The 20,816-nt window shown below is 38.1% G+C and overlaps 1 protein-coding gene across 1 annotated transcript in view; it reads left to right on the top strand.

Moving 5' to 3' along the window:
* Window positions 1-4,876: 4,876 nt before the first annotated feature.
* si:ch211-217a12.1 (alanine aminotransferase 2-like) overlaps window positions 4,877-20,816 on the top strand; it is a 37,891-nt gene continuing 21,951 nt past the window's right edge. Inside the window, exons 1-2 of the mRNA XM_056253657.1 lie at window positions 4,877-4,995; window positions 8,439-8,618. Coding sequence (XP_056109632.1) covers window positions 8,481-8,618 — 138 coding nt within the window. The 5' untranslated portion in view covers window positions 4,877-4,995; window positions 8,439-8,480. The remainder of the gene's footprint in view (window positions 4,996-8,438; window positions 8,619-20,816) is intronic.

The raw sequence follows: 20,816 nt of genomic DNA, 5'->3' as shown, positions 1-20,816 counted from the left end.
TTGTATAATCAGATTTAATTATATCTAAATCTAATCTGTGACTTTGATAATCAGGATATGTCTGCTATTTTATGTGTGTGTGTATGTCTGTTCTTTTTTTTTTAAAAGGAAGTTCAAACAAAACTGAAAATTTACTCATCATTTTCTCTTAAGATTGGATGAGTTGGTTTCTTTTGATGAACACAAAGAACACATTTTGAGGAATGTTGGTGACCAGACAGGTAACTGGAATGTAACATTAAATTGGAAAGTGGTTCTCTACTACTGATTAAACATTTATTTTTTTAATTTCTGCTGTGTTCAACAGAAGGAAGAAACTCATACAGGCATCGTACAAGTGGAGGTGAGGAAATGTTGACAGAATTTAAATTTTTGGTTGAACTATTCCTTTAGTGGATAATTGCCGTTTTATTTTAACAGTTAATAAATTAAAAGTTAATTCACAGATAAGCATGTGTTTACACCACAGTTTTCATATCTAAACATTTTTAAGGTTTTTGTTTGCTAAAAAGGTTTTTTTTGTCAAAATACTGTTGTCATACTGTTGTGAGTTTGACAACAGTATTTTGACAGTCATTCAATAGTGCCACATTATAAGCAACCATTTCCTGTATAAAATGTAACCAAAGCAACCTTATTTTATTTTGTTACCTACATTTATTTACAGGTGGATTAATGTTTGTATATGTATTTATTAATTTTGTATTAATTTAATATTTTGTCTTTTAGCTGCTGTGAGAAAAAAAATCGTCTGACACAACATGCTCCCGATCAGGAGATAGAAGCAACTATACAAGATGGCTTCAGCTTGCTCCTGATAGAGATGGAGGAAGGAGAGAGCGCTTGGGGAGAAAAGAGGGGCTGCAGAGCTGGACTTCACTTCCTGAGAACTATTTTTTTCTCCCTCACACATACAAAAATTCTGATGTGTAAATTTGTTTTAAGTAATTGTTTTAATTTGCTCTATGTTTGTTGAGAGTAAAATTACATTATAATATGGTTACATTTCAGTGCTAGATTCATTCATAGATTAATTTAGTTAGAATTGGAAAATGTTGTATACTTGGCTGTTCAGGCAACTAAAATAGTGTTCACACAACTCTAGCTGTATTACTACAATATTAATACAATAAGTAAGCTACTGTTTAAAGGAACACTCCACCGTTTTTTCATATTAAACTTTTTTTATTTTTTTTATTAAACACCATTAATATATTAAACAGACCATTAAACTATGTAATTGCCTTATAACATAATGGATAACTATAATGTATGGCAGAATAGCACTTGATAGCACTTCAACTCGGTGCAGTAATATCATCACTCATAATCCTCTCCCGATGATATAGTTATATTACTGCGCCGAGTCCAAGTGCTATTCCGCCATACATTATTATCCATTTTACCCGCTTAGAAAAGCGCCATGTTTTATTTTGTTTCACCATACTTGGTCGTGTAACTGTATTTAAATAGGGAAAACGTGGAGGTGTTTGGTCGCTTCTAACTTCATCTCTGTTTGGATCCTAATGAATGAACTGGGCTAAGCTAAGTGCTATCAAAGTGTTGCCGCGCGCCAGAGCGATTGAGTGCCACACTGAGACGAGAGAGGTATGTATCAACTCGTCTTAGTTAAGGGAATAACATAGTTTAATATGAAAAAACAGTGGAGTGTTCCTTTAAGACAGACCAGAACATTTTGAAATTAAATGCACTTTGAGGTAATAGGATGTTGCGCTTTGAATGTACAAAAAAAAAAATAGCCTTCACACAGTTACACAATTCTAGATGTGAATTTTCATTATTATTAAATGTTTTGGCTTGTGCATTACTACAATAAGTAACTGTTAAAGACAGACAAGAATATTTTGTGCACTATATGCACTTTTTTGAGGTGCTAATAAGATGATATGCTTTGAATGTACTAAAATAGCCTTCACACAGTTACACAATTCTAGATGTAATTTAAAAATGTATTTTTGGCGTGTACATTATTGTTAAATAAAGCAATTTTCAGAATTGAATTTTCCTGTGACTTATTTGTTCATATGGTTTGGTAAGATTAGGCTGGGTTATGGCTCAGTTTTGGGGTTTCTGGTGTTGATAAGGTTAACTTATGGCTGAGACTTGGTACCAAAAATAAAACCTGTTTTGGTCCTATTCAGGGCCAGTTATGGCCCATGTGTGACTCTTGTCCTTAATCCAGTTCTGGGCCACTTCAGGGCCAGTTAAGGGTTAACTGGCTGAGATTCGGGCCAGTTATGGCCCATGTGTGACCCTTGTCTTTAATCCAGTTCTGGGCCACTTCAGGGCCAGTTAAGGGTGATTAACTGGCTGAGATTCGGGCCAGTTATGGCCCATGTGTGACCCTTGTCTTTAATCCAGTTCTGGGCCACTTCAGGGCCAGTTAAGGGTGATTAACTGGCTGAGATTCGGGCCAGTTATGGCCCATGTGTGACCCTTGTCTTTAATCCAGTTCTGGGCCACTTCAGGGCCAGTTAAGGGTGATTAACTGGCTGAGATTCGGGCCAGTTATGGCCCATGTGTGACCCTTGTCTTTAATCCAGTTCTGGGCCACTTCAGGGCCAGTTAAGGGTGATTAACTGGCTGAGATTCGGGCCAGTTATGGCCCATGTGTGACCCTTGTCTTTAATCCAGTTCTGGGCCACTTCAGTACCGTCATTCTTTGCGGTACTTGGGCCGAGGGAAAAGTGATTGTGTGGCCCGGAGCTGGGCCAGAAAACATTTGCTATGTGGGAACTACATGGCAAAGTTACATCAGTAAAATTGGGGAGCATCAAAATAAAGTGTTAGCAGATATTAAGCAGACAGTCTTCTAATACTATAATGACTGGTAGTTGACATAGTTGCAAAGTTACTTATAGTTAGTAGAATGTCTAAAGTAGCATTGTTTTCTTTTTAGTAAATATCATATAACATGATTTTGTTTGTGATATTTTAAAACCCCATTCATAGGACCAATTTCAGCATTTTAGCTTGCTGAATTTTGTTATATGCTTAATAAACTCCATCATCAGCATATAGGGCTGGCTGAATTGCAGTCATCTCAGTAACAGTGAGATGACTCTTACTATCCCAGCAAAAACTTTGCAAAAGTTAGATTTTTTCTTTTTCTGTAATAGCAATTTCATTTTCACTGATATTTTGTTTTTATCGGATGTTTTTTTATTATTATTATGTATTGTTATTAGGCTATGTATTGTTATATTTATTGTTTATGGATCCAACTTATTGCTAATATAAATGCACCTTGAGTCCAACACAAAAATCCCCTAAAGTATTTATTTCCATATCTCCAATTTCACGCGTCTATAAAATGTATTCCCTTTTTTGAAAAGAAAAATTCACCAAATTGTACACACAGCAAAAACGAGTATGTACCAATTTTTAAATAAGGTGACATTCCTGCAAACTATTATAACGAACTTTCAGGGAATTTTTTTCTTTTTTTAAATAAAGACTGAAAGAGTTGTCGGAAGCTTAGTGATGGTGACTTTGAGGTCATGAGTTTAGCTTTTACATCTGCCAATTGTATTTAGGGTTCAAAATTCATAAAAGTTGTGTTAATTTGTGAAGATTATCATGATGAACAAAACATGCAAGAATCATAAACTTTTGATAGTCACAGAGCTTATTTTCTGCAATAACCCACTGATCCTATTGGGTTTTTGTCAAGGGAACCAGGGTGATGCTAACATTGAAAAAACAAAAACATTTAAAAGCGTACTTATTTTGAAGAGATGCACAGTCAACTTGCTCTCGTGGTCATGGACCGGATTTGACTGTTCCAGTATGGTGGACGGCTTACGTATAGCATCCCACAGAAATAGACACTATATTTGTGTGTGTCTGTGTGTAGCTATATATAAATCTTTTTTTTAAATCAAATTGTGCTTAAATATGTTAAGCAAAACATTCATTTTAGCATTTAATTCAGACAACAACAACAAAAAACATTTTATACACACTAAAATGCAGACACTGAATGAGACACTACAGTACAAATAGTTTAAGTGTTCCTTACTGTCCCTTAATTTCCTTTAAAGAACCAAGAACGTACCTTATTTTGGCAAACCTATGTGTCTTTTTTGCAGCCTCTAGTTTACTAGACAAACTAGACAAACTAGCTAAACTAGTTTGTCTAGTTTAGCCTCTTCCTTGTTGTTTGTGAAATAGATTGTACCCAAAAAATCCTCTGTATTTTCAAATTTTTTCCAATTAATTTCATATAGTGATAATTTCTGACCACACACAATACAAGTGTTAGGCTCCCAATTTTTTAGGACATTTTTTAATCATGTCCAAGATTGTTTTGTGTTTACATGGCAAGTGCCACAAAAACCACCAAGATTCATACCATTCTGATGAAGTAAAAATAATAATCATAATAATAAATCAAAAAATTCAAAAAGCTATTTTTTACGAATAGTACCAGAGGGTTAATAAACAAAGTATACATCCTTGACTCAACACTCTCTTCTTCCATGTCCAACACATGACCATCAAGTGTGTGGAGCAAATGTTGGTTGCTGTGTGTTATCTTTAGAAAGTGGTCCCTGTGTTTTAATGGCTCATGTTTGAGCAACAGCTGTTGAAAAAAACTGTGTAATGGTGTATGGGACAGTATATGTTTATGCTGATGGACTGCAGCATTTGTACATTTTGTCAGAGTGCAGCACGTTCTTTCAACCAAATGTCATCTGGGTAAACACCACATGTCTACAAAGATCGAATGTCACTAACCCATGAGAAGGTACAATCCAAAGAGTCAAATGTTCACTCGGAAATGTCTTGGAAACTTTCCTTGAATAGAACGGAATGAGAGGGGTGGGCAGAAAAAAAGATCTGATGTCATATATGAAAGCAAGGTCTTCACATTGTGGAGCTGTCATTCAAACTTTGCACAAGAAGAGAGGGAACAAGAGTGGATTAAATAACTGGAAGACAGAGATTAAGGAGCAAAGGATAGCAAATAAGGTACTGTGCAATGTGCTTCAACCATGAATTGTTTGCACCTCAGTTTTCAGGGCTAATGTCATTATACAGAAGTGATATGGGGGATATATTTGTTTTTAATGACCCTATACAAGTTCAATTAAACCAACTAATTATATATTAAATATTTTAAATGTGAGGGAACAGAAAACTAAACCTGGTTAAGGTATTTATCTGACAAAATTATTTCGCAAAAAAGGCAAACTACAGAAACAGGTTTTATTTTACTTTGAAAAAACAAATGTTAATGTTATTAATATTTTGTTGGTTTCTCTCTTGTTTGACAGCCTGGCCAAAAATTATATAGGCCTACACATGATTTGGCATGATTCACTGCGTTATCACAAATAAAACAATTGACTGAATGAAGGGGGTGAAAACTTTTTGAATTTGAAGATTAGGGTAAATTGTATTTATTTTGTCTGCTGGGAAACAATATCTTCTGTATCTCCGGAAGGGCAGTACAAAATATTATCTTTAAGAAAAATGTACTCATCATTATCCTTTTCAAAAGTTTTCGCTCCCCGGCTCTTAATGCATTGTGTTTCCTTCTAGCATCAGTGAATGTTTGAACCTTTTGTAATAGTTGTTCATGAGTCCCTCAATTGTCCTCAGTGTGAAAAGATGGATCTCAAAATCATACAGTCACTGCTGGAAAGGGTTCAAATATTCAAAAGATGCTGGAAAACCAAAGAATTCGCAGGACCTGGAGGATTTTTTTTGAAGAACGTTGGAAAAAACAAGACAAACAAGGGACTCATGAACAACCATCAAAAAAACAAACAAAAAAAAAAACACAAAAAAAACAGCCGTAGATAATCCAGGAAAAGGCACAGTATTAAGAATCACTTGTACGTACATTTTGAACGGGGTCATTTTTATAAATTCAACTTTTATTTTGTGTTGTTATATGTGTTAACATCTTTTATGTAAAATATCTTATTCAGGACAGTAATAAACAAAAAAATAACATGAATTTTGTATGATCCCTCTTATTTTGTTAAAATAATTAACATTTTGACATTATATATACACTCACCTAAAGGATTATTAGGAACACCATACTAATATTGTGTTTGACCCCCTTTCGCCTTCAAAACTGCCTTAATTCTACGTGGCATTGATTCAACAAGGTGCTGAAAGCATTCTTTAGAAATGTTGGCCCATATTGATAGGATAGCATCTTGCAGTTGATGGAGATTTGTGGGATGCACATCCAGGGCACGAAGCTCCTGTTCCACCACATCCCAAAGATGCTCTATTGGGTTGAGATCTGGTGACTGTGGGGGCCATTTTAGTACAGTGAACTCATTGTCATGTTCAAGAAACCAATTTGAAATGATTCGAGCTTTGTGACATGGTGCATTATCCTGCTGCAAGTAGCCATCAGAGGATGGGTATGGTGGCCATAAAGGGATGGACATGGTCAGAAACAATGCTCAGGTAGGCCGTGGCATTTAAACGATGCCTAATTGGCACTAAGGGACCTAAAGTGTGCCAAGAAAACATCCCCCACACCATTACACCACCACCACCAGCCTGCACAGTGGTAACAAGGCATGATGGATCCATGTTCTCATTCTGTTTACGCCAAATTCTGACTCTACCATCTGAATGTCTCAACAGAAATCGAGACTCATCAGACCAGGCAACATTTTTCCAGTCTTCAACTGTCCAATTTTGGTGAGCTCTTGCAAATTGTAGCCTCTTTTTCCTATTTGTAGTGGAGATGAGTGGTACCCGGTGGGGTCTTCTGCTGTTGTAGCCCATCCGCCTCAAGGTTGTGCGTGTTGTGGCTTCACAAATGCTTTGCTGCATACCTCGGTTGTAACGAGTGGTTATTTCAGTCAAAGTTGCTCTTCTATCAGCTTGAATCAGTCGGCCCATTCTCCTCTGACCTCTAGCACCAACAAGGCATTTTCGCCCACAGGACTGCCGCATACTGGATGTTTTTCCCTTTTCACACCATTCTTTGTAAACCCTAGAAATGGTTGTGCGTGAAAATCCCAGTAATTGAGCAGATTGTGAAATACTCAGACCGGCCCGTCTGGCACCAACAACCATGCCACGCTCAAAATTGCTTAAATCACCTTTCTTTCCCATTCTGACATTCAGTTTGGAGTTCAGGAGATTGTCTTGACCAGGACCACACCCCTAAATGCATTGAAGCAACTGCCATGTGATTGGTTGATTAGATAATTGCATTAATGAGAAATTGAACAGGTGTTAATAATCCTTTAGGTGAGTGTATATTGTAACATTTGTGTTTGCTAGACGTTAGTGGAACATCCAAATAGTTCATGTGAGGATGTGGTTCCTGTGTCACCTTGAGGGGAACTGACTTCATATACATCCATTAAAGTCATTTTACTCCAACTGTTTAAAAGTTATTAAGCAGAAATGGCTTGAAAAAGAGAATTTAATTCTTGCATGTTTCTAGCGTGTCATGGATTGAATGGCAGATAATTCTTCCAATAATGAAAACATACTCTAAGAGAACACAACATCAACAGTTAAAGGTTGTAGCAACAAAGATTTTACTGTATAACAGAATCTAATGAGAAACACCACTTACTCACTACTCTTAGTAGTACTGTACAGTAAGAAAGACATTTCTCTCCCCCGGAAATGAACATTTCTTAGAATTGATAAACAATTAACACAGAGTGTTCACGGGACAACAGGTGGATTGATTGTAATATTAATTTTACTACATTAAGTTAATTCTATTAACTGATCCAAATATTCATAATCAATTATAACAAGTTATGATTGATTATTAATATTTCTTTAATTTAAAGAATTTGGAGCTAATTTGCTACATACATGCAAGTACTTTATAGGTACACTATAATTACCGAAAGTTATGCTGTAAATTCGTCTTAATTAAGCAGTACTTTCCGGGCTGTAATCTAAAGCATTACCGAAATTACTATTGGGTAGATTGGCAGTGGGCGGGATAACACAGACCAAAACAAAAACAGACATTCGGACACTGAACGCACATTTCAAAGTAAAATAACTGGCTGTAGCATTGTTTTTCTGACAAAACTATGTGAGCATTTTTCCTAAATATGCAAACGTATTATGGTAGCCCATTTTAGTACAGTCAAAAAAATGACATACAGCACCTTTAAAGCTAGGACAGGCAATGTTTTTCAAAAACACTTTTTGTTGAAAAAATCTTCACATCCTGATAGCAATTAATAATAGAAGTGGTTTAAATATTTAATTTTTTTATATATTCTGTGGAAGTCTCAGAAACATAAAATGTGTGTCCAATCAATGCGATCGATCCAGGATTTTAACTAAAGTCTTCTTGCATAATAAATGGCATAGGCTATTTTTTTTTTTTTTTATCATTAAGTGCATTATACGTCCCTGATTATTGCAGTCTTGTTTTATTGCACGTCTGTTATCTGCAGGTCACACCAGAAAGTATCTGAAGCATAATACACGGAGATAATATGACTGAAAACGGCTGTGAGCACCGTGAGAGGGTGCTGACGATGGACACGATGAACCCGAACATTAAACGCGTGGAATACGCTGTTCGGGGTCCCATAGTCCAGAGAGCAGTTCAGATCGAAAGAGAACTCAAGATGGTGAGTGTCAGTTCATCTACTCATAAAATCATTGAAATTGTATAGGATATTCAAACAAAGAGTAGCCTAGCCTATGTTCTCTTCTTACGGTCACAATCAGCCATGCAATACAATCAGATCGAAATTGTATATATTGTAAAGTCGCTTTTAAAAGTGGACGCGCCGTCTAAATACAGCATATGCACACCATATTCTACTGTTTATTTTCCAAATGGTATGAAAATACCATGATGGCATAGTCTACAAGCGATTCACTCAGTAGCTGACCTCATTGTTGCAGTTAACACACACAAATAATAGTTAGCCTATTATTTATTAAACCAATTTTGGATTAGTGTTAACAATAAGCATCCTGAAAGAATAAAATGCACAACATGCCTGAATGAGCATATGAAATAAATAAATACATTTCTAAGGACAATTGAGAAATAAGATTTGTAGTCACTAAATAAAATAGTTGAATATGAATGATATTAATTTAAAATATACATAGCTTACTATAGCTATAATGCGTACGAAAACACATTAGTGCATAATAAAACCAATTGAACGTAATTTCTTACACTTGATGGTCGATTATGATTTCACTTTTTAAACTTTAGATAGTGTGTAATGTTGATGTTTGAGCTTAAACAACATCTGCAAAGTTATGACACTCAAAGTTCAAAGCAAAGGGAGATATTTTTTTTTACAGAAATCACTTTTTAAGGACCACAACAAACGGCTAGTAGGGACTACAATGAGCTTCTTCACGGATTAGTGACATCACTAACCCTAAAATTTACATAAACCCCGCCCCCGGGAACACGATTTATAGATTATCATGACATAATATCAATGACTAGAAGATTTATCAGCTACATAAATTCATCAACTAACCATTCAGAAATATCCTGTTGCATTCTACATGTTGTCACTTCTTCTTGAGTCTCTCCATCTTTGTCCGACTCCGGTTTGAATATAAAAGTCTAAAAGTTTTTGAAATTTTCAGTGCATGTCTGTGTGAGGTAATTGGAGCTACTAACACACATGCTCTTGAAGCTCCACCCCTGTGCCAGGGCAGGAGCTCATTTGCATTTAAAGGTGCTATCAGCGATTGTGGGTGACGCCACTTTGAAGCGAGATCCTAAACAAACCTGTTCAGCATAATGTCGCCTACGTTAGCTAGAGCTACCCAAGTTTAGTCGAGCTTCACTCATTTTTTTTAAGAAGGATATTTTCAACACAAAAAATTCAGCATTAGCAGCTTCTCACCTGTCAAGAAGAAACCTCGGCGTCCGATTTTAAATTTTTCAATTCTTTTAGTTCTCTCCACCTTTCAAAAGCCTTCCCGATCACTATTCATGTCTTTGAATAAACACGATGGTATTCCCTAATCCTCCTCCTCCTTTTGGGGTTTGACTCAGACATGTTCACATTCGGTCGTTGATAGACGATGGCCTCTTCTTCAGATCCGCCTCCGACTTCGCGTGCAGCCGTGGACGAGCGCAAAACCTCACAACACTCACGACCTGTCGGTGATTGGTTGGAACACTGTTTATTTTGGTTTTGAGTGTTGGTGAAATTGTTTTTGTGTGCAGATTTTAGAGCCTAGGCTGCCTACAGAGACGCGGTTTTTGGACGGCATGCTTATGGGGCGGGCAGCTAGCGGATCGTTAGGAAAGATTAGATGAATGTGAACATTTATTTTTGGGCCTGAAATCGCTAATAGCACCTTTAAGGGACAAACACTGTGCGTTTTTTCTCACCCACAAAAAGTGACAAGTTTAACATGTTATAAAAAAATATCTGTGGGGTATTTTGAGCTAAAACTTCACACACACACTCTGGGGACATCAGAGACTTATTTTACATCTTGTGAAAATTGCATTATATGACCCCTTTAAGTAATAAATAAAAATATTAATAGCCTATCAAGTGAATAACTGAACATCATTATTTTTTTTATTAATTTTTGGACATTTAACACTTAATTTAACTCATAATTACATTAAAGATGATTGAGAATATAGGGCAAGTGAAAATGTGTGTAAGAACAAAGCAATTAGGCTAATCGCTTATCTGTTTGCTAGCCTAGTATATAAGCTAACTAATACAGACATAAATAGTCGTTATAATGTAGTTGAAACAGCATTTATCATAACATGATTTGGAAGATTTGTAATCAGGCGCTAAAGAGAGTACCTATTAAAAGCAATTTGAACCAATTTAATTTGAACCAATTAGGACTTGGGGTCCTAAAGGAGAGACGATATCGGGGGGGACCCAATTTGTCACTACACCGGACGCGAGTGTCGTGATGCAACACACAATAAACTGATGCCTTGTTCTGTTTCTGACATACTCCAAAGCGCCTGCGCTTCTTTTTACATGAAGAACAAATGGATTTGCAATGCAACTTTGCATCCAGTGTAGACATCCTTTAGCTTTTGCGGCAAGGTGCGACGCGATAATGGTTGCGTCCGGTTTAGACACGGTTTTGCATGCTATATGCAGCATATTAAGTAATATTGCAATGATGTTCGAATGCATCAAGTAATATATTAATGATGTTCGCATTGGTTGGGGGGTGGGGGGTGCGAGTGAAATTAGATAAATGTAAATAAATAAAAATAAATAAACCCCGGCTAAAGTGGCATAATCTAATTATGAGATTAAGAGAGTCAAAGTAGTCATAGCAAAATAGTCAAAAAACTGGTAATTTGTGTTTATTGCTGTAAATGATAGATTATACCAGGGGCTTTGAGATCAAATTTTCATTTATAACATAATAAATACAGAAATTGAGAATTTTATTGACTACGTTTTTATTATTTTGAAAAAAATACCATAGTAATATTTAAATTGCCAAAGCTTAAACTTTTGTGAAGATGCAGCGCTTGCCTGTAAACTGTCCCGAGCATCGTTTATGTTTGTTCAAGTTCATGCATTGTTAGAATAAATAAAAATGTTACCGGCCAACTGGCGAGTGATAACAGTTCATATACTCGCCAACTAGGGTTGGGTATCGGTTGGGTTTTATCCGATACCAGTACCTACTCGGTATTTTTTAAACGGTTCTGGTGCTTAAACGGTTCTTGAAACGGTACTTAAGAAAACGAAACCGCACACACTTTATCAAAAAATAATTCCCTTTTATTTACAGGGCCAAACAATATTAACTTAAATCTTTAAACAATATAAATACAAGTAACATATGGTAATAATAAAACCAATATAAAATAAAACATTTTACATTACATTTTACACATATACATAATATCAAATAAAACAATATTGTATCAAACAATGTAATAATACCATAGACGAATAATACTGGAGATTAATAGAGATTACTAGCACTAGCAGGCAGAGCTGCCAACTCTCACGCATTGACCGTGAGACTCACGCAATTGACCCTTTTCACACGCTCTCACGCCACACATCCATTTTCTCACGCAGAGAAAAATCGCGGACAAAGAGGACACCGATAGACAAGACAGAGAAGGTTACTTTTGATATGGAACAAATCCACAGCTGTCAGATTCTGTCAATATTTTTACGAGATTCACACAATAAATAACGTTTTGGCTCTTTGAAATGTGACAGATCGCTGTAGCGCGTCAGTTCAAACGGCACGTGATACAGCAGCCTACAAATCCACTGCTTCTTAGCTACGCAGCGTTGAGTGAACCTATGAAAGAGAACATCTCTGGTTACTGGTGTAACCTATGTTCTCTCAATAGGGAACGAGACGCTGCCAAGCTCCTCGCGCTGCCGACCAGCTTCCTTTTTCGGCAGAGAAATCTGAGGAGCAGATGGCGCGCGCGCGCCAACATTATATGACAACGTAAGCAAGGGGGTAATCCATCAGCCGGAAGTTGAAGCTGCCTCCGGGGGCCGCCATTGTAGCTGGCTATCACCTGCTGTTAGCATCCCATTGACTCCCATTCATTTTGGCGTCACTTTGACAGCGAATAACTTTACATCTGAGGCGTCCAAAGACTCCATTTGTCCATTATTTATTTCTAAAGAAATACGACAATGTATAAAAGGCTCCATTACTTTGTATCTTACGTTATGGCCCCGTAGAAGCCATTCTTGTAAAAATAGGCTAACGATTGCGTCATAACCACGGGACGCTCTGTCACACAGTAGAGAAGTTACCGTATAGACAGAAGTAGAAGCTCGTAGGCAATCGTTTACTGTCTATGAGGCAATCGGGTGGACATGGAGGCATAAAGTCAAGGGAGAAGCCCATAGATAGAGAGTCCATAAAAGCAACGGGACAAAATATTTCAACAACAGATTTGTTTCAGATTTCAATTCAGATTTGTCCCGGCACAGCTACTAGAAGGTCAGAACGGTTGCTCACGTGACAACTACGTCGTCAAGCTCAGTTTGAGCCTGCGCAGAACGCTTGGCTATCAGGAAGTGAGTGCCCATGTTGGGCTTCAACTCTCTCCGTTGAAATCAACGGGGTCGCTGTGTCCATTTCTTTTACTGTCTATGGACGTAAGTGCGTCGAGGCGGCGCCCGCGCCATCTACCAATTGGCTTGATTCTATATGGAATTCAGACTATCGGCACACCCAGAGGGCGTTCTGACGCGTAATTTTACACGTGAAATGCAGCCAAACCTTGCGAGCAAGAGCGCGCATGCGAGACAGAAGAGACTGTGCGTGTGTGTGTGCTTGTGTGCCTAATTAAGTCAGGCACCGAAATCAGGCACCGAAATTGTCGTTCTTATTCGGTCTGGTTACTACCGTTTACGTCGGAACCGGTTCCCTATTGGCACCGAGTTTCTGTACCCAACCCTATCGCCAACGTTAATTTTTACTCGAATTTGGCACTTTGCAAGTGTTAATTTTAAGCCCTGCATACAAGTATTAAATATGCAGCAGTACTAGAAGTGTCACAAACTGCTCTGACATGGTTGAGGATCCACATGCAGCTTTACTAGTGTAGTCTAGAATCGTAATCGTAAAACCGGCAAATGGTCAAAACATAGGGCACTGGGCAGATAATCCAAATAAACAACCAGTCAGAAAACACAGTCAAACAGAGAAATCCAGGAAACAGGTAGAAGACATCATAAAGAAAGAGTGAAAAGACAGGGCTTATATAGTCAGGGCTTCACAAGCTAATGACACACAACTGAACCTAATAACAACATAATGAATCCAGGCAATGGGTTATGGGAAATTAAATTCATGATGATTTAAAATGGTAATGGCAGCATACCTTCTATGTGTTTTATGTTTACGTTAAAGGATTATTAGGAACACAATACTAATACTGTGTTTGACCCCCTTTCGCCTTCAGAACTGCCTTAATTCTACGTGGCATTGATTCAACAAGGTGCTGAAAGCATTCTTTAGAAATGTTGGCCCATATTGATAGGATAGCATCTTGCAGTTGATGGAGATTTGTGGGATGCACATCCAGGGCATGAAGCACCCGTTCCACCACATCCCAAAGATGCTCTATTGGGTTGAGATCTGGTGACTGTGGGGGCTATTTTAGTACAGTGAACTCATTGTTATGTTCAAGAAACCAATTTGAAATGATTCGAGCTTTGTGACATGGTGCATTATCCTGCTAGAAGTAGCCATCAGAGGACATGGTACATGGTGGCCATAAAGGGATGGACATGGTCAGAAACAATGCTCAGGTAGGCCGTGGCATTTAAACGATGCCCAATTGGCACTAAGGGGCCTAAAGTGTGCCAAGAAAACATCCCCCCACACCATTACACCACCACCACCAGCCTGCACAGTGGTAACAAGGCATGATGGATCCATGTTCTCATTCGGTTTACGCCAAATTCTGACTCTACCATCTGAATGTCTCAACAGAAATCGAGACTCATCAGACCAGGCAACATTTTTCCAGTCTTCAACTGTCCAATTTTGGTGAGCTCTTGCAAATTGTAGCCTCTTTTCCTATTTGTAGTGGAGATGAGTGGTACCCGGGGTCTTCTGCTGTTGTAGCCCATCCGCCTCAAGGTTGTGCGTGTTGTGGCTTCACAAATACTTTGCTGCATACCTCGGTTGTAACGAGTGGTTATTTCAGTCAAAGTTGCTCTTCTATCAGCTTGAATCAGTCGGCCCATTCTCCTCTGACCTCTAGCATCAACAAGGCATTTTTGAACAGGTGTTCCTAATAATCCTTTAGGTGAGTGTATATTTGATCTCATTGCTCTTCCACTCAGATCGCCCGTGGGCGGGGCATAGAGCTACGTCATTATATTTAAACTTATTTTTTTATGTTTCTGGAGAGACTATAACCCCATATATAGTATCATTTTAAATCTTAAAATCTCATCTTTACATAGAATATAATTATATGTGTGTATATGGAACACAAATAATTAATATAAAGCTTTAAAAAACAATCGTCACAAAATCGCTCCTCCCCCAAAATGGCGATGCAGATATGTAAATATGAATATGTATTTTTTTATGTATCTCACAAAACAGAAAAATCATATCAAAAGAAAGCTCTCATTCTCAGAAATGTGACTATGTAGTTTGTTTTATTGTTTTAACATCATAGTTCACATTATCTCCACAAGAATCGGGCAGTAAAATATGATTTCTGTGAAAAAACAAAGACAAACGTCTCATTTCTACTTCGATTACAGGTGCTCTAAGCTAAAATCAGCCACAAACTCTATATCATCTTTTACCTTAGGATGTTATCTTTCAAATGAGCCCATTTGTACTTTTCTGAGCTCCTCTTGGTAAATAATCCACTGTTATGTCGCGGATGTCCAGAACACAAAACGCGCTCGACGGGAGAAACACGCGATCTACACATCATCATCAAACCGTGCAAGCGTCCTCTAATCATGACGATAATATACATATCAGGCAGTGGTGGAGGAAGTACTGAATCTCAGTACTTAAGTAAAAGTACAAATAACCAGAGACATATTTACTTTAGTAAAAGTAGAAGTACCAAAATGACAACCCTAAGTAAAAAGTAAAAAGTACCTGATTTTAAATGTACTTTAAGTATTAAAAGTAAAAGTACTTGCATAACAATTTATTCTCTTAATGTCTATATTCTAATGATTAATAAAACAGTTAATTCTAACTCATTCAACCTAATACTCATATAATGATGTTCAATATGATGGAAAAGCAGTTATATTTTAAGTTTTTGTCACCATTTCTGAACAAGCTTGCAATTAGGCAATATACACATCAAGCTTACTATATACCCTTACTATATACGGTATATATATATATATATATATATATAAACACACATATTATGTTAAAACGCCGTATATGACGGCGTTTGGCTGTAAACGCGATTCATTTATGGCGTAATTCTGAACCTCTTGGCTTGCCATACTAAATACACACGCACCCCACATCACTACTAAACCTACCAATGCGTTTCCTATGCATGTAAAAACTAATTTTCGCGTATAAATTGCACGATAAACACACTGCGTGCTATAGAGACGCATTTAGTGTGACCGGGTTGATATATCTATGGCAACCAAACTTCACTGGTGAGACAGAAACGTGCGACGAACGGACGGCCAGGATGACGTTTTGGCAGGGGAAAAACTGATCAGAAAATTTAACGAAAATGTAACAGAACGTTGTAGAAATGTAGTGGAGTAGAAGGTATAATAATTGCTGCAAAATGTAACGAAGTAAAAGTAAAAAGTATGCACTATTGATTCTACTTAAGTAAAGTACAGATACGTGAAAAATTTACTTAAGTAAAGTAACGAAGTATTTGTACTTCGTTACATTCCACCACTGATATCAGGCACGTGTTCAAAGCTGAGGCTGTCAGCTTTCCAATCACATGTCAATCATTTATCTAGTCCAGTCCCATGCTGAATCAGCCAACGAATCAGTGGAGTAGGTGGGCGGGATCACGACCGGCTTTTGTACATCACGACGTGATGATAGGCGCGACTCGCGCGCGAGTAGATAGTAACAAGTGAATGACAAGTGACGAAGACGACTGACAGAAAATTATTGGATATATATTTGTATTTTTCGAGCGTTTTGATAAAAAAATGGCATCTGGAGAGGGAAAAGTAGCTAAAAAGGTGTTCTCTTGCGTTGAAGCAATAGAAGAGCTTGAAAGAGAAAGTGACGGTGCATCGTGTAGCGTGCATCTTAGGCCTAACGTTATCTAGGCCTACTTTCATATTTCTATAGTCTCTCATTTTTATTTATGTTTCAATTTGTACAAGTGGTGTGTTTTAGACCACATAAATTCTACAAGACAGTTTTTTAAGTGATTAGTGTCTCCTGAAAGGAGAATAGCCTACATTTGTTGTGCTTTTATTTACAAAACACAAATGTTACTTGGTCTCATTCCTTTATACCATTTTGCATTAAACCTGAATGAAAATGAAGAAAATCAATCGATAATTAAGTAAAGTGCTTTAGTATGTATTAAAAGTAGATTTTTTGGGGTAGTATTAGTAAAAAAAAAAAAAATTGCATTTGAGTATTAGAAAAATCCAAAGGACACATATATGCACTAAAAATGATACTTTACCTCCCTTCGGTTATATTTGAATAACTCTTGCTCAGAATGTCATAGAGAAAAAATCTTTTTTTTCTGGTGGATACTGCCACCTAGTATAGTCAAACAATATAATCAGCAGGTCCCCAGAGCAAACAATACCTGAATCACAGATTTTCAAAGACAGGATTCTATAAAAAAATAAAATAAAAGTCCTATTTTTTTAATGTTTATCGTAATATTTTAAAAGCATACAATGCTATTTATGAAGTTTTGCAATCTGATTTAATAAATCTGAAGGGTTTTCTGTACAATGACACTAGCTTTTTAAATTTCCTACACTGTATGTGTCTAGGGTGAATATTTAAACTTGGGTGTGTTAAATTCAGGCGGAATTCCAAAATATGCCTTAGAGTGGAAGAAGTTAAGGCAGCATACCTACTATATGTTTTTATGTTTACATTATATATTTTATCTTGTTTCATTACATTGCTTAGAAAGCTAGACATTTGTGTGATGTTCCTGCAGTGTTCTAGAAAGCAAATGGTAGTTTATCTTTGTTTGTTGGCTGTCTGCTGTCAGACAGTTTCTCACAAATGACAATATCTTATCTGCTGCAAGCACATGTTCTATGCATGACTCCTCCTTCTTCTTACATATTATATTTAAAAAAAATAACTTATCTGTGCTTAATATTAAGTTAATATTTTAATAATATATTTTATGAAAGATATGGAACAATCATAATGCCTTGAAACACATAACATGTTATGGTTAAAGTATTTGGTTGAACAAGAACAGAAATATAAATTTACTGTGAATTTATATTTTATTGCAAAAAAAATGTTGGGGGGGGGGGGGGGGGGGTGCGACTTGGTAATAGTAATTACGTTCGACGTAGTTGAAGTGTCGACTGATTGGGATCACGCTTAGGGAGCCTGTCATCTTCGAGTACTGTTAAAACGAGCCAATGCACATTGGCGTGCGAGATCTGCATCTCACACTCCGCCCCGCGGCGCGGGTATAAATACGGAAGTGGATGCACGGACCAGTTGTCTTTCGCTTCGGAGCCGATCGGTGTCGATGTCTCTAAAGAGTGTTGAAGTGTTTCAACGAGCGAGTGTGTCGGTGTTCTTCTGGAAGACTCCAGGGCTGGTGGTTCTACAGTGTGAGTGCAGCGGTGATCGCAAGCTTCTGAACTCTCAACTGCTGTTTTAACAGCATCATCTCTGTGTGTTTGTTGACGGTTAGTTAGAGGGCAAAGAAGTGAGTGCCTCACTGTTTCAGTTCACTTTTCAGTGTTGTCGCGGACCCATGGTCATTCCCCTGTGTGCTCCTGCACTGGTGACGGGTCCCATTTCCTGAAAGAGCAAGACGGGTGCGTTTGCGTCTTTTTCGAGATGTCATTCCATCCTTGCGTTTCTGGATGTGGCCGTTCCCTGTCCCCCTCTGACAGTCACAATGGTTGCATCACATGTTTAAAAAAAAAAAAATATATATATATATATATTTATATTCAGCACGCTGAAGCAGCTTTTGTGGATAGTTCATGTTCTCATTGTGAGAACATGACTATCGCGGTGTTGAGATCGAGACTCACCTCCATTCGTGAAGGTGGAATCCCCATTACCACGCCTCGTTACGGCGCCACGTGGGATAGGTGATCAGAGGTTCATAGTGAGGGTTCCCCGCCCGGTAACCAATCCTTACTCCTCTATCACACCGCAGCCGGTGGAGCATCGGAGGGTGAGCTGGCCTCTGGAAATGATGACTCGGCTGCGTTATCTCCCACCGGGAGTGTAACGATGCCCGAGCCCAGGGCCGGCGCTAGCCATTTGGGTGCCCTAAGCACAAATGCTTGGTGGTGCCCCCCCACTCCCCCCCCCCCCCCCCCCCCCCCCCCCCCCCCCCCACTTACCCAAGGAATAACAAGCATTCAGAATTTCTTAGTTAGGTTCTCTTTACTTCCAAAATAACTGCTGCAAATAAATCATTTTACATTAACAATGGCACCAAATATGAAAAGAAATAAATAATATAAAGGTTAAAATTATAAATACCAAAAACCACCACAATTACTAAAAACACAGATTTGGAACATGAATGATATATGTGTGTGTACTGTGTATAATTATTTTGTATATATATAAATACACAATTGCATGTATGTATTTAAGAAATATTTGTTATTTCTATATAAAATATTTAAATTTATATATAATATAAATTATATATAATTATATACAGTATATACATGCAAATATTTCTTAAATATATACATGCATATGTGTGTATTTATATATACAAAATAATTATACACAGTACACACACATATATCATGTAGACACAAACTTTTATTTTGGATGCGATTAATCTTTTCCCAGCCCTAATAATTTGACAACTCTGTGAATATGAAAATATACAAACACTGAGATTGTGTTTTTTTTTTTTTTCTAATTGCAGTTTCACCAACAGATGTCGCCCTTGGGCCTTGGCCTATGAACCTCTTGAAAATTATCCGCATAGAACAACAACGAAAAAACGTATCTAAGCGGTCTTCCTTTTCTTCTCAAACAAACTAACTGCATCTTAAACAGCCCAAGTTTCAAAATTCGAGAAACCCCCGGACCCCCGTTAAAATAAAAGATTCAACATGCAGGGCTAAAAAAGGGAGGATCATTTGCCGGATCATTTGCACTACTAGCGACGCACCCCTGGACATGCATACACGACGCAAGGGCGCCCGCGCTACAAAACTAACATTTTTATTTAAAACATTGTCTTACCTGCAAGTGACGCGCGAGTATCATCCCGCTGTCTCTTCTTTTTCCTTTTTTCCGCCCCCGACTCTTGGTGCCTTTTCGAGGCCATGTCTGAGGTCGGTGTCTGCCAAATTTGACATTGATTGAGGCATAATCGAACAGACCACTGGGAGGTGGGGAAGGGGGGGCACCAGAGGGAGACTGGCACAGGAGATTCACCTTTTTCTCGACCAATTTGGTCTAGGCCTACATTACTTTTGTATTGCTTTTGTATATTAACATGCTTTAGACATATTTTATTTGTTATTTATACTAGTAGCCTATTGTGATGATTTTTCACAACCCAGATTTTTTGGTGCCCCCCCAAGCACTTGGTGCCCTACGCGCAGTGCGTGATGTGCGTGTGCGGAGCGCCGGCCCTGCCCGAGCCAGATCCATAAAATGTCAGCTATGCTGAAACGGGCCGCCGAAGCTGTTGGGCTCGAGTGAAATCCTCCACCGTGTCCCGAACAGTCTCGGTTGGATGATTGGTATCTCGGAGCGGGCTGCGCTGGTTCTCAGCTCGCCGCCCCAGTGCCTTTCTTTCCCAGAGTGCATGTAGAGCTTACCAGGTCATGGACGCCACCTTTCTCTGCCAGAAACTGCATGAGTAGCTCCTCCCCCTCACTATCCTTGAAGGAGAGGCGGTGGTGGGTTACAAGACTATCCCTCCAGTGGAGCGGTCTGTCGCGACACAGGTGCATCTCCACCCAGCCTCCACCCAGGGCTTAGCGTGGAGCCAGCCGCAGGCAGGCCGCCCAGCCTGTGTCAGACACTGCCAATCCAGGTGGCAAGCGTAAGGCCAAGTATATTTAATATTCCTAATATTTAAATGCAAAATTTTTATTCCTTTAGCATCATTCATTCAGAAAGCAAATACTGGTAGTGTTACTACTGTCACTGCTCAAACA

This window comes from Rhinichthys klamathensis, unplaced genomic scaffold (assembly GCF_029890125.1).
Source record: "Rhinichthys klamathensis goyatoka isolate OS25496 unplaced genomic scaffold, OSU_Roscu_1.1 h1tg000108l_1, whole genome shotgun sequence".
In the NCBI taxonomy this organism is placed as follows: domain Eukaryota; kingdom Metazoa; phylum Chordata; class Actinopteri; order Cypriniformes; family Leuciscidae; genus Rhinichthys; species Rhinichthys klamathensis.
The sequence above is the reverse complement of the archived record's forward strand: the minus strand, read 5'-3'. Positions and strand labels throughout refer to the sequence as shown.